Consider the following 13,986-nt stretch of genomic DNA (forward strand, 5'->3'; position numbering starts at 1 on the left):
CCTCCAGCTGGTGAAAATGAGCTCCAGATGCATGTGCCACCTTGTGTATCTGGCTTATGTGGGCCCCAAGGAATAGAACTGGGTGTTTTGGCCTTGCAGGCAAGTGCCTCCTCAACAGCTAATCCATCTCTGCAGCCCTAATGTTTTTTTTTTCCTTTTTTTAAATTGACAACTTCCATAACTGTAAACAATATCCCATGGTAATTCCCTCCCTCCCCTCACTTTCCTCTTTGAAACTCCACTCTCCATCATAATCCCGCCCCCTCTCAATCAGTCTCTTTTTTATTCTCAACATTAAATATTTTTGCATTAAGTTTTATGGCTTTGGTTAAATAGCTGATGTGTTAAAAATTACTTTCTGGGGATGAGGTTATATCTTGGTTGACAGAGTGCTTGCTTAGCATACACAAAAGTCTGGGTTTGATTTTCATCACCACATATATCCAGTGTGGTGGTGCATGCCTGTAATCAAAGCATTTAGATGGTGGAGCTAGGATGTTCAGAAGTTCAAGGTCATCCTTGGCTATTTAGGGAAATAGAAGCTTCTTGCAGTTTTTGAGGATTGAATCTAGGGCTTTATGCATGCTGGGAAAGTGCTTTAGCACACAGCTATAACCTGGGACTTTTTTTCTCTTTTTGTTTTGAAACAGTGTCTCACTAAGCTTCTTCAGATGGATCTAAACTTGCTATGTAGCTCAGGTATGCTATGGACTCATCATACTCCTGCCTCAACCTCCCTGCCCCACAACGCCTGGTTCCTTTATATCTCCTTACAGGCAAACCTTACCCATACTCTTTTGCTATCATACCACAGTGCCTGGCAGAGTGTCTGGGGCACAGTAGATGTTTGGAATACATTTGAGCAGCTGAATTTCCTTTTTTGATAACTGTAACATGATATAACCCCACAATTTGACTTGTGAAAATAAAAACATGCCTCAAAAATGTGGGTAAGGCAATGAACTTTAGCAGAATCATAATAACTGAGGGGAACTTACTACAGGCCAGGAAAGCTGTAGATACCATTTTGTTGACTCTTTACTATCATTCTATGAAGGCAGATACTAATTTTCATTTTTTTTTCTATAAGGAAATTGTAGCTGTCATTGTGTTTACATATCTTGCCCAAAGACATATAGACAGTATTAATATGTAACAGATGCTCAGCTGATGGTTGCAGTTGTGGTGACAAAAATTAAGCCAGGTCTATTTGATGTACCATCCTAGGCAGCTGAGAATCCCAAGGGCTCTGTGGTAGTTTGAATGTGATAGTTTAAATGTATGGCCCCATAGAGTTAGGTGCTTCATTCAAATTCAGCTTGTAATGAGAACCCCTAGCAGTCAGATCCCTGCTACAGGAGGGCATGTCACTGGGGGCAGATCTTGGAATCCAGCCCTTAAGGTGTGTTAGGGGATGGAACTGAGTCTAGCCCTACTAGGTATGTTCAGGGCGTTCGAGCTCTACCAGTTCATGCTAGCTGGTGTTGGTGTTTGCTTGCTGCAGTTATTTCTCTGCTTGGGTTTATGAAAGGGAGTCAGCTTCTTCTGCCACTGAGGGTGTTTCTCTGGCCTCTGTATGCCTTAAATCAACTCTTTTCCTCCAATAAGCTACATCTGGTTGGATGTTTGTCCCAGCAATGTGGAACTGATTATAACAGGCTTACATACTTCTACTGGGTGAGTAAAAAGTTCTTGAACATCTACAGTCTTTTCAAATAATACAACTTATCTGGTATTATATCAAAATTATATATTTTGGGGCCAAATTTTTTTTTAAAAGTCTATATAACCTTGAACACAGATGTATCTATTTTTTTCTGAAAAATAACTCTTATAGTTGCATTGATTACACATATTTAAAAAAATCAAAACTAGATATGTTATAGGACTAAGGAGGAATATGAAAAAACATTTGTAACATAAAAGAAACCTCTTCATTAGTAGTTGAAAAAATCAGCACCTGACTCAATCTAGTTTCTTTCTTCAGGGACAGTAGCCTACACTCAAGGGGCCAGTCTTCTGAGTCCCAACCAATAAGCTCTCTTTCACACTCCTGACCCTGAAGACAAGTCCCATCCCCAATAAGCTATAAGAGGGGCTTACCATATGGGCAAGACCTCCTTGAGGGCTGTTTATTTTGTCTTGCCTGAACCTCAGGGTCCCTGTGATGGTAAGGTTTTCCCCTTACATTTCAGCTGCTGAAATGGGAAGGGAAAGGGTTTTTATTTTTTTTAATTCATTTTATTATTCTCTTATTAGCTTTTCTTTCAAGCCCTAGCCCTTTTCCAGTTTCCCTGGAAAAGCCACTTCATGCTTTTCCTCCACTCCCATGCTCACTTTCCTATATGGGCTCCCTGGTCCTGTCTCCACATGGGTGTATATCCCCATTTCAGCCCACTCCATGGATTCATAAACTCCCCTAGGTAAATGCAATGATTTATCCTTCTCAGTCTATTTCAAAATAAACAGACATAAGCCTAAAAGTTGGGGTTCATAAACTTTCCTGAACTCCAAAATCCTGTTTTTAAAATCATACACACACACACACACATACACTGAATGAGTGAGGCAGAGAGAAGAGAGAGATTGATTTCAGGAAACCAGCTCATGTAATTGTGGAGGCTGATACACACACACACACACACACACACACACACACACACACACACACACATATAAATATGACTGGCCAAGAGGCTGGAGGTTCTGGCAAGAGTTGATGTTGTAATTTGAAGTCAAAGGAAGGTAGCCTGGAAGCATAATTCCTTCCTCAGGGTACCACTGAGGCCTTTAATTTATTAGACGAATCCCACTAAATTATGGTGGGCAAGCTGTATTACCCAGTCTACTGTTTTATATTTTAATTACATTGGTGGTGGTTTGATTCAGGTGTTTCCCATAAACTTAGGTGTGCCGAATGCTAGGTCCCCAGCTGATGGCAATTTGGGAATTAAACTCTCCTGGAGGCAGTGTATTGTTGGGGGCACGGTTATAGGTGTTACAGCCAACTTCCTCTTACCAGTGTTTGGCACACTCCTGCTGCTGTTGTCTATCTGATGTTGGCCAGGAAGTGATGTCCGCCCTCTGCTCATACCATCGTCTTCCCCTGCCATCATGGAGCTTCCCCTCGAGTCTGGAAGCCAAAATAAACCTTTTTTCCCTGACAAACTGAAATACCTTCATAATAACATCTAGAATGGCATGAATCAGAGAAACGGTTAATTTCAGGCAGAAAATTAACCATCACCAGTAGTATATGGAAGCATGTTGGGAGGAGTATGCCTGGACTAAACTGGCAGGCATTATGGACACAGAAAGTATGGCCAGGAATAGTGGTGCATACGTCTAGTTCCTCTGAAGGCTGAGGCAGAAGGATTTCAAGCTCCATGCCATACTGGGCTACATGGTAAAATTTTTTCTCAAAAAAGAAAAGAAGACGAAGAAGAAAGAAAAGAAAGTGTATAGTATATTAAGTGAAGATGAGTGAAATGTTTAGGTAGTTTAGGTATGGCAGCTGTTGCCTTGATATTTAATTTAACTTTTAAGTAAGAAATAAGTGGTGAATGGAAAATTTCTCTTGATTGCTTTGATACTGTTAAAAATAAGGCCTTCTATGCCTATGAATCAAAGCCTTCCTCAGAGGCGGCAGCAGCTTTGATGAAAGAGATGTTTCAGCAAGGAAGCTAGTGTAAAAATAACTCTAGCTTCCTGCTGGGGTCGCAGTGGGGTGCTTGAGGGGGAAGCAACTTTCAGCATGAATGGGCTGGCTGTAGAACGCTGTTTCTAGGTGTCAAGTAAGTTTATTGTCATCTTCCAACATCCTGGTAACTCAAATAGAGAAATTAAGATAATATGCTGAAGGATTAATTCGAAAGCAAGTCATTCAAAACAGAACACAACACGGAAGTATAAAAATGAATATTTATATTTAAAAAATACATCTTTGAACACAACTGGCATCTCATTTGCAAAGTATTTTCAGGAAATACTCTCCATAGGCTTTACTTACTCAGTGCATTCTCTTACCTTCAACTGAGCTCAAGGGAGGACACACTTGTGTCATTATAAGCACCACTATCACCACCACAAAAATAAATAAATAGAAGGTTATCTCTGCCTCAGAATACTAGCTCCAAGTTCCCACTATTTCCTCTCCCCCCCCCTTTTTTTTTTTTTGCCAAGCAGGATTTTCTGAATGGTCCACATATTCTTGGCCAAGCCACTGTAGTCTGCAGATGGGCTCCACTGAATGAGAGATGTCCCTGTCAGACAGCATTCCAGGTGGAGCATTATTTGTATGAAGCCTCACATGCCCTGGCCCATTATTTATTCATTAAATCATTACTATTAATACACCTACCAATTCCTTATAAACATTTAGCCTGAAGTCAACAGAGTATTTACAGCAGTACACAGTTTGTAGTCAACACACTGACAGAAGAAGAAAAGGGACCAACATTTTGTAAGAAGGCCAGAGGGGAAAGAAAATTAAAATAAATGCTTTCTGCTAGTGTGTGTGTGTGCGTGTATGTGTGTGTGTCCACACCAGCAAACTATTTACAAGTGTTTCTGTAAAGCACAAGCACATGCTAGTCACACTGGATACTTGCTTTCTGCAAATCTAGACTTCTTTTTTAAAGTTCTGAAATAGACCTTTTATCTATTAGAGAAAAATAACTTTGGAACATTTTTCAACTTTTGGTTCATAGTGATTTTGCAAAAAGCCACAGACCATGCTTTGTTGTTTCAAAGGTGAACTGGTCAAGCACCTTCTAGAAGACACTGATGGGTTATTCATAGACTGGTCATTGGAAAGACAATGGAAGTTACACATGGTACACTCCTCTTGTTCCTTTCACCAGTAGGAACATTAATGTGAAGAGAAATTTGGAAACACAAATCACATAGGAATAATCAAAACATTTCAGTAACAATGTTTAAAAAATACCAAGGTCTACAATAGTAGTACAGACACTGAAAACACTCCGAGCACGCTTAGCTTTAGCCTCAGACATTTCAATACTACTAAAAAGAAAAGATAACCAATTGCCAGAAAGGGGAGAAAGTTACAGCACTTGGGGTTTGAGGCAGTTTCTCTTTAGCGCCTGTAGCTTGAGGTGCTGTTCTAGGATCCTTATTTTGACTTGAAAAGTACTCCAGGAATGAACTGACAAATCAAAAGCAACTTTCACTTGAAAACCACTGAAAATACAAAATTGCTTTCTAATCTTGTCCAACACACATATATTTTCAGGATCCCAAATTGGTAGGCCTTTGCCTGAATCTCTTTAGATTCAGGTCAGCTTCAAGCCCTCAAAGCCACAGAATTTCCATCGCTTCTCCAGGCTGGCTCCAACTCCAGTCATTTCCTGCTTGAAGGTATGCTGGAGTCTACTCATAAGACATTCCACATCACTGGTGCAGATCTGTGGGACAAAGAAGACATCCTCCACTCAAAACCAGCTTTGTATTTCCAGTCTTTTGCTGGTGTATTGTGTGTGTATACATGCTAGGGGGCAGATTAACCTCCATCTCCCTTATTATGCATTTGTGTGTTGCTGGAGTAGTTTTCAGACAATGGTGTTTGTCTGCTGTGACCACTAGACACAATCCATTGAATGTGCTATTGGCAAGAGCTGGTAGCAGTTGCATAGGTTTAGGCATGTAGCCAACTGAATGATGGCTGTTCAATGCTGGTGATAGTTATGTGCAGGTCCATTGAAGCTTCCAACACTTTTGGGAGGTGGTGGAAGCAGAAACGACTGTCAGCAGAACAGAGTTATCCACACATGTATGATGAGATCACAAAGGGAAAGGAACAGGATTGAAGAATGGTCTGTGTCCTACTTCCTACTTTGATGCCTCTCCTCCCCCCCCCCTTCACACACACACATTCTTCTAGGGCTTTTTTTTTGGTGGGGGGAGTCATATTTTTATAAGTAGCCATCGTTCTGTTAGTCTGGTTGCAGGGCTTGGTTGATGAGAACCTTGAAGAAATCTGGAGTTACTGCTACATAGAATATTGGTATCACTTAAGGCTCTTGCTGGAAGGCCCCTGACATTATTCTGATAGAAGGTTGTTATGCAGGAACTGGGATTAGGCCAGGAAAGAAGTCATACCTCCTTCCCAGTGCTGGTATTAAACCAGATCTAGTTAAGTAAAAGAAGCACATTGTAGGCTACCAAAGAGAGTGGGACTCTCATGTCAAAAACTGAAAATAGACAGTGAAAGGATGCAGCTATATATATTTATATAGGTAATATATAGGTATATGTAAATATATGTATATATGTATGTATATGTACAAAGGGTTTATAATACATGCCAAACTGTGAACAGTGATGGCTATCCTTGAAGGTGAGATTGTGGATAACTTACTTTTTCTTCACTATATTCCTATATCTCTCAAGTTATAAGAAAATGTGTATGTATTATTTTTGTAAATTGCAAAAAAAAAAATCAGGTTTAGTTTTAAAATTACTTTTTAAAATAAAATTATTGTACCATTTAGGTCCCCCTCTCCACCACTCCAATTCTACTGAGAATCTTCTTCAGTGGGGTTATTGGTATTCATTGTGGGGACCAAGAGACCTCAGTCAGTCTCTGCAAGAGTTGGGGAAACACAGTGCCTCAGGCTATTCCTACCCACCCTGAGGCTCTTACAATCTTTCTGCCCCCTCTTCTGCAATATTTCCTAAGCTTTGGAAGGCAAGACAGAGATCTTATTTAGTGTTGCTTTCTCTGTAGACCATCTCTGTTTTGATGTGGTTTGAGTGACCACAGTGTTGCAGTTTCCCTGGAACTGAGAACCTGCTAATTTTTACTGGCATAGAATTCAATTTTCTACCATTGAGACTGACCACATGGTCCTAATACTCCCATTCTGCCCTCTTCTTCATTGTCAAATGAGCTATTTAACTGCTGAATAATATTACTTCTTAGAGAAAAAGAGGGGAATAATGTGAGCTAGTATTAACTGAAATGTCGTCAAGGAAAATGTATTACCACAGCTACAAAGTGCATAGAACTATTAGGTTCCCAAATGGGCCAGTGTTTTTGTTAAGAGAGCATAGGCTTCAAGGACTTAACATTCTGGACATCAAACTGTCAGGAATCCACACTCAAAGACACTTACCATGATTCCCAGATCTTGTAAAATAGTGACTACAATCCAGTAGCAAGTTTAAGTGAATCCTGCTTCTCAAAGAAATGTATTATGAGCTTATTTATTCTCAGGAGTCAAAAGTCTCCTCCTGTTGTTAAGAGCCAACTTTGACTTTCTTGGGAATTAGCACTTCCCTCCCTCCACATGCCCTGTGAGCCTCCTACCTCTAGGAGAACATGCAGAGACAAAAGTCCACAAGGATCAGTTGTAAGCTACTACCAGTCTGTGTTATAGAAGCCCTCAGCTTATTGTTACATCAGTTTTAGTACCTGCCTTACTATTTTATAGTACAGCACTGGTGCTGGTGGGAAGGGCTAGATGGAATGAATTCCAATTATGAAAATCAAAAGGTGCTAATGGCTAGAGGCCTAGCACCAAATCCAACAGGCAAGAAAGATGACACTGATTAATTTGCTGGCTAATATGCAGCTTAATTATGGAAGTTAATAGGAAAGAGCTAGATTTTTCTATGGTGTATTGGTGTATCTTGGAAGTAGGATGCCTAATTCCTTTTAGTTTGCTGAGACTTCCTTAGTGCAAAAAAAAAAAAAAAAAAGAAAAAGAAAAAAAGAAAATCTTAAGTACCAGGACATTCCTGGTTTAGGCAAACTAGGACAGGTCATCCTACTTCCAAGAAGGAAGCTGTAGACCGAATCACGGTAAGTCAATGGAAACTTCCTTAAAGTAATAGGCAGTAGCCTTTCATATTTGGAAAGAGTAAGGCTACCTATTCACAAAGAACACTTTATCTACTAGCATCCCCATTTGAGGCTCCAACATACCTTATTATCAAGACGGTGCAAGTAGGAACAGATGTATTCAATGCTTGCTCCAAATGGATGAACATGAAGGAATGTGGAAATAATTCCTATGGAGACAATGCCCCAGAGGTTACACTTGGATTCCTTATGATGGCCAACAAACTCATATCAACAAAATATGTATCTGAAGAATATAAATATACCCAGTAGGATTCCAAGTTTGTATGGTTCACTCATTTAATGTTTATAATAACCCTGTGACACTGCTCATCCCCATTCCAGAGCTGTAAACACCAAGGCACAGATTGTTTCAACAACATGCTTAAGATTACATAGCTGGCAAGTGACAGCTATGTATGTCAACCCAGTGGCTCTTTATTATCGCACTTAGCTCCTCTCACATGTAGTTCCTCCACATGTAGAGAACCTGGCAGTTGAGGTCATTTCTATCACTTGTGATTGCTAAGAACAATTTGAATTCCAGAATTTTAAGATGAATGTGGATTGCACTGGCTCTTTTTTTTTTCTTCAGTTTCTTTGCATAGTCTTTAAATTAGACTTCAGCCTCTTAGGCATTAGTGATATCTTTTGGAAAACATACACATCATGTATTTTGCCTGATTAACTTCCTGTCTCTCACAGAAGAATCTGCTGATTATATTTGGGTTTTCTTTTGTGAGTTGCTCTATTAAAAAAAAAAGCTAAACATTTCATTCATGGCTGACTCAATTGGTAACTACCATTGTGTGCTTAACAGCCCCAAAATGAGTTCATGTAACTGATTTCTTACAACAGTTTCTAGCTTCCAGGAATGTCTGAGATTTCCATTCAGCCTAACTTTAGTGTGACAGGCAGATACAACAACTATCTTAATTGTTCTGGGCATTTGGTTAATTGTTCTAACACTTATTTCTCTTGAAATAACTAGAAAAACTGTTCAGGGTACACAATTTATTTATTTATTTATTTTTTATTTTATTTTTTAAAAAATATTTTATTTATTTATTTGAGAGCGACAGAGACAGAGAGAAAGCTAGATAGAGGGAGAGAGAATGGGCGCACCAGGGCTTCCAGCCTCTGCAAACGAACTCCAGACGCATGCGCCCCCTTGTGCATCTGGCTAACGTGGGACCTGGGGAACCGAGCCTCGAACCGGGGTCCTTAGGCTTCACAGGCGAGCGCTTAACTGCTAAGCCATCTCTCCAGCCCATTTACTTATTTTTTTACTGAGAGAGAGAGAGAGAGAGAGAGAGAGAGAGAGAGAGAGAATGGGTACACCAGGGCCTCCAGCCACTGCAAACAAACTCCAGCTTCATGTGCCACCTTGTGCATTTGGCTTACATGGGTCCTAGGGAATTGGAACAGAGTCCTTTGGCTTTGCAGGCAAGTGCCTTAGCCACTAAACCATCTCTCCTGCCCATAAAATATTTCAAAAATTGTTTGTATGTGTATATGGGATGTGTGTACCACAAAGTGTATGTGGAGGTCAGAGGAAATCTTTGGGGTATCAGTCTTCTTCCACCTTCTTTGTGTCTCTCTTGTTGCTTGCCAGTGGGAACACAAGACAAGGTAGAACACAAGCTTCAGGATTCTCCTGACTACACCTCCCTATATGGGAGGCATGCTGGGATTACAGAAGCAGGCGTCACTTTGTGTCTGCTTTATATGGCTACTCAGGGTTTGAACTATATTAGGCAGGCTTGCAAACTAAGCATTGTCAAACTTTGAGCTATCTCCCTGACACCTCTTTAACAATTTTTGCACTAATCCCTTATCATAAGATCTTTGGTTTGTCAAATAGATTTACATAATTAAGCTTTCTAAAAATCACCAGGAAATAAAAGTGAAATCAGATTTTTAGAATGTTTAACTTTTCTGTCCCTTTCAAACTGACAAATAGGACAAGTTACATGGTAGCTTGAAATCCGGTCAGTTTTTCTTGACAAACCTTTAAATATTAGATGGCAAAGGGGTAGACTGGGTGACTTTAGCAAGAACTGAGGTGAAACTCAAAATCTGTTCAGAAGTAATGCTATTATTTTTAATATTACTTTATTCTTAAATGGCTAGGTAAATTGGATTTCTAAATACTGCTTCTGGTTGAGATGGTTCAATTTTGAAGAAAAAAAAAAATCCACATTCAAAGAAATTCTAAATGTCATGACCAAGAAAGAGTATCAAATGTCAAGAAATGTCGAGAGATTTAAAACACTAAGCAGTTTTTGTGAGTTCACATTCAAGGAACCAATTTAAAAAAAAATAGATTTCCCTCTCTTTCTTTCAGACTAAGACTATGTTCTTTAAAGAGAAAAACAAGAGACAGTCATTTACAGAGACTTGTCTCTATCCCCAGCACTTCGCTGACAGGTCTTCCTGTTGCCATGCCAATTTGTTAAAAACTTTGAGTTGAAAAACCTAAAAAGTTGTCACTTTTCTTGAAGACTCAATGATAGATCCCCCTGTGAATTGCTATTAACATATCAAAATGTTCAATTTGAGTATAATATCCATTATGAAGGGAGCCAAATATATCTTTTTTGTTTTGTTTTACTTGAGGTAGGATCTCACTCAAACCCAGGCTGACCTGGAACTCACTTTGTGGCCATTTTGGCTTTGAACTAACTGCAATTCTGCTCCCTCAGCCTCATAAGTGCTGGGATTAAAGGTGTGAGTCTCCATGCTGGGCTCAACAACTATATCTTAAAAAATATACAGAATCCAGTCCCTGCGATAGACTTAGAGAGACTGAGATGGGTTACTGTGTGTAGCTCAGCTTTCTAGAAGACAGCAGACCCTTTTTAAATGAAGATTTCAACCTCAATTTTCCATTGTCTTCAAAAGGAGCAGAAATTCAACAAGCTTTTGTAAATCATACTGAGTGTAAAATAGTTTCCATTTATTGAGGGCTCACTATGGGTCAGGTACTGTTAAGTGATTTAGGACAATTACCATATTTAATGCTTGAAACCTGCACTTTGAGGTGGGTGACAGTTTGTCCATTTTGCAGATGGAGAAACTAAAGATCAGAAAACCATTGATGGGGTCAAGTTGGGAAGATAGGTCTACCTGATTTCTTTTAACCATTTGGGCAATCTTGTCTGAACTGAATAAACTTTTATATAGTGAGAGCCATTGTACCATTTATGACATCAGAGCCCACCAGTGTCCAACACATTACAGACAGCTTCCTAAATAATTTGCCAGATGTCACAATATTTGATATTTGCCCCAGTTCCTGTCACACAACTTTTAAAACCCTTTTGAATTTCTGTGCGAAGTGTAATGTTTTGAGACAAGGTTTCACTATGTAGCCCAGGCTGGCCTCAAACTTGTTTGTGAACCTCTTGTTTCTCCCTTGTGAGTCCTGGGCTAATACACATGTGCCTTCAGCTCATCTAGAATATATTTTTGTATAGAATGAATTGTGTATGGAGCTCTTTAACAGCTTGAGGATGGGTACTGGCCACGGGTAAGACCAGGGCATTTTGAGAAGGCTAGAGCTTTCAGACTCCCTAAATCATACCTGCATAATGAGAACTCTATAAAGATCCCTAAATGATGGAGATGAGTGAACCTACTATCTAGTGAACATATCAAGGTGCTGGGAGGGTAGCATAATCCCAGTGGTTCAGAAGCTCCATTCATTCCCTTCTAACATCTTGCCCAATGCACCTCTTCCATCCATCTGCCCACTAACAAGTTGGCAAAAGTAAGTCCAGTACTTGTTCTAGCAATTTTTTTTTTGTTTTTTTTGAGGTAGGGTCTCACTCTAGCCCAGGCTGACCTGGAATTCACTATGGAGTCTCAGGGTGGCCTCAAACTCACAGCGATCCTCCTACCTCTGCCTCCTGAGTGCTGGGATTAAAGGCGTGCGCCACCACGCCCATCAGTTCTAGCAACTTTTTGAACTTGCTGGGTGGAGGTAGTTGGAACTTCCTTTTTTTTTTTTAAGCAAGAGCGGATAAAGTGTAGGTGACCTGGTGTTACAGTTTGGACTTGAGTATCCCCCAAGGCTCAAGTGATAAAGGTTTAGTCCCCAATCGGTGACACAATTGGGATGTGGTAGAACTTTTAAGAAGTGGATAGAGTAGAAGGTCATGTGGGTGTACCTTTTGGAGGGGTAATTTGTGATTTCCAACCTCTTCTTTTCATTCCCCTTTTCATGTCTGACCATAAGGTGAATGATTTTATTCTATGGTACCACCATTATATGCTGCTTTATCAGAGGCCCCAAATCAACAGTGTCAACTGATAGATCATGGATTGAAACCTCCAATATTGTGAACCAGAATAAGCATTTTTTAATAAGTGGATTATTTCAGGCACTATTTGTTATAGAAAGGAAAATTAACTAACATATAAGCCTGGTTTCTAAAGTGAGGGTTGGTATTAGAATTGAATTGAATTATGGGATAAAAACTTGGTGTTGAAATATTGGAAAAGTAGTGTTGGAAAAAAAAAAGCCAGTATTTATTTGATGTTAGGAGGTTAAAAAAATAGCCTTTCATTTGGCATCAGAAGTAAAACTTGAGAGGCAAACACTTGCGCTGGAAAAGGTCTTTGCTCAACAGTGTCTACAGTAGCCCTCAGAAACAATGGGAGGGGCCTCAGCTTTCCTTATACAGGGATTTTTTAAAAAGCCACAATATGCTTCATTATAATTCATTATAATCCTCATGTTGACACAGTAGACATGGCATTTGCTGCAAGGAGCCATGAGTGGGGTGGGCACTGCAGTTAGAATTTTTATGGAAATTTGTACTTGCTCTTTCCCTGTTACCTTCTGAATTCAGGGTTCTTGCACTACCATGCTTCCTACAGCTTTGGCAGGTGCTTTCCTTTTAGGTGCATCCCTCCCCTCTTCCTCTGGATCCTAGAAATTCTGAGTGTGTTGGCTTCCTTACCCACTAGCAGGGCTTCACGTTCAGATTTGATAGGACTGCTGGTCATGTTCTTCTCAGGAGGGTAGTCACTTTCTTGGCTTGATGTGCACAGTCTAGAGGCACAGTTTTCCTGCGGGAATAACATGTTTCCTGGATAAATTCTCACATGTTATTTGGCCAAAGAGTTGGTTTCAATTAACTACACAACAGAGAACTTCTTTTAAGAAGAGAGATGAGTTTTCAATATGTTGCCCAGGCTGGCACTGAACTAGACACAAATGATCCTTCTTTCTGACAGATGTATGCCACTGCACCTGGCAACAGACTCACAGGACAATAAAAATAGTCCAGTTTGAATGTATACATTATAAAGGCCTGATAATCCAAAGCATCATTATATACTTTCAAAATACAGGAATGATATTTATATATTTATCTTCACACCAGTTTTGTTTTACTGGCTTCATCATTCTTGACACTGTACAAATAACTGGGAGAAGCAAAGTCAACATGTTTGTGTAACAGATAATGGTATTATTAAACATGCATTATCTTCATCACATAGAATAGGAAAATAGGGATAGGATAAACTCAGTAAGTTTGCTAAGATTACATTACTACGAAATGCTAAAGCCAGCATTTCATCCCAGATCATTCTGTTTTGTAAAATTTAAGCCCCCTTTCTGCTAATGGTAAGCTCCATATCTGAAAAGAGAAGCTGTGATGTAGCTACTTCCCTTACAGGCAATCAACTAAAAATTAAGGCCTCTGTCTTACTTCTCCCTGATAAGGACATGGTTGGATATAATATCTCTGACTGTAAAGTAAAAAATGATCATGAATAAAATTATCAGTTGTCAGTTGCTTTGTTCTTTGTTGTTAGAATTTTTTTATGAGTTATGCAGGGTTGTTTTTATGAGATACTCAGAAGTAATGATTGTCCAGAACTGAATCCGCAAATGCTTTCATGCCATTTGTAGATGGTTCTTTCTGTCTTTGGGCATGAAAACTCCTTTCTATATTGTATTTGTGAAGGAAGAGCCTTCAGAAGAAGGAATAAAAGAAATCTCTGCTTCAGTCTCACTGCTTCGGTCTTTTTACTCTTATAAAAAGAAAGTACTGGGGAAATGCTCCTTGGAGGGGGCAGATCATGGTGACAAGGATGCTTTGTTACGT

General features: G+C 39.6%; 1 protein-coding gene across 9 annotated transcripts in view; it reads right to left on the reverse strand.

Moving 5' to 3' along the window:
• Positions 1–3,903: 3,903 nt before the first annotated feature.
• The window catches only part of Enox2 (ecto-NOX disulfide-thiol exchanger 2), a 343,811-nt gene continuing 333,728 nt past the window's right edge, over positions 3,904–13,986 (reverse strand). For all 9 annotated transcript variants that reach the window (XM_045141079.1, XM_045141083.1, XM_045141080.1 and 6 more), the window contains 3 exons: positions 12,832–12,940; positions 7,949–8,034; positions 3,904–5,426 (listed from right to left, as the gene is read on the reverse strand). In XM_045141079.1, the coding sequence (XP_044997014.1) occupies positions 5,295–5,426; positions 7,949–8,034; positions 12,832–12,940 (327 nt within the window). In that variant the 3' untranslated portion in view covers positions 3,904–5,294. The remainder of the gene's footprint in view (positions 5,427–7,948; positions 8,035–12,831; positions 12,941–13,986) is intronic.

The sequence above is a fragment of the Jaculus jaculus genome, chromosome X (assembly GCF_020740685.1).
Source record: "Jaculus jaculus isolate mJacJac1 chromosome X, mJacJac1.mat.Y.cur, whole genome shotgun sequence".
In the NCBI taxonomy this organism is placed as follows: domain Eukaryota; kingdom Metazoa; phylum Chordata; class Mammalia; order Rodentia; family Dipodidae; genus Jaculus; species Jaculus jaculus.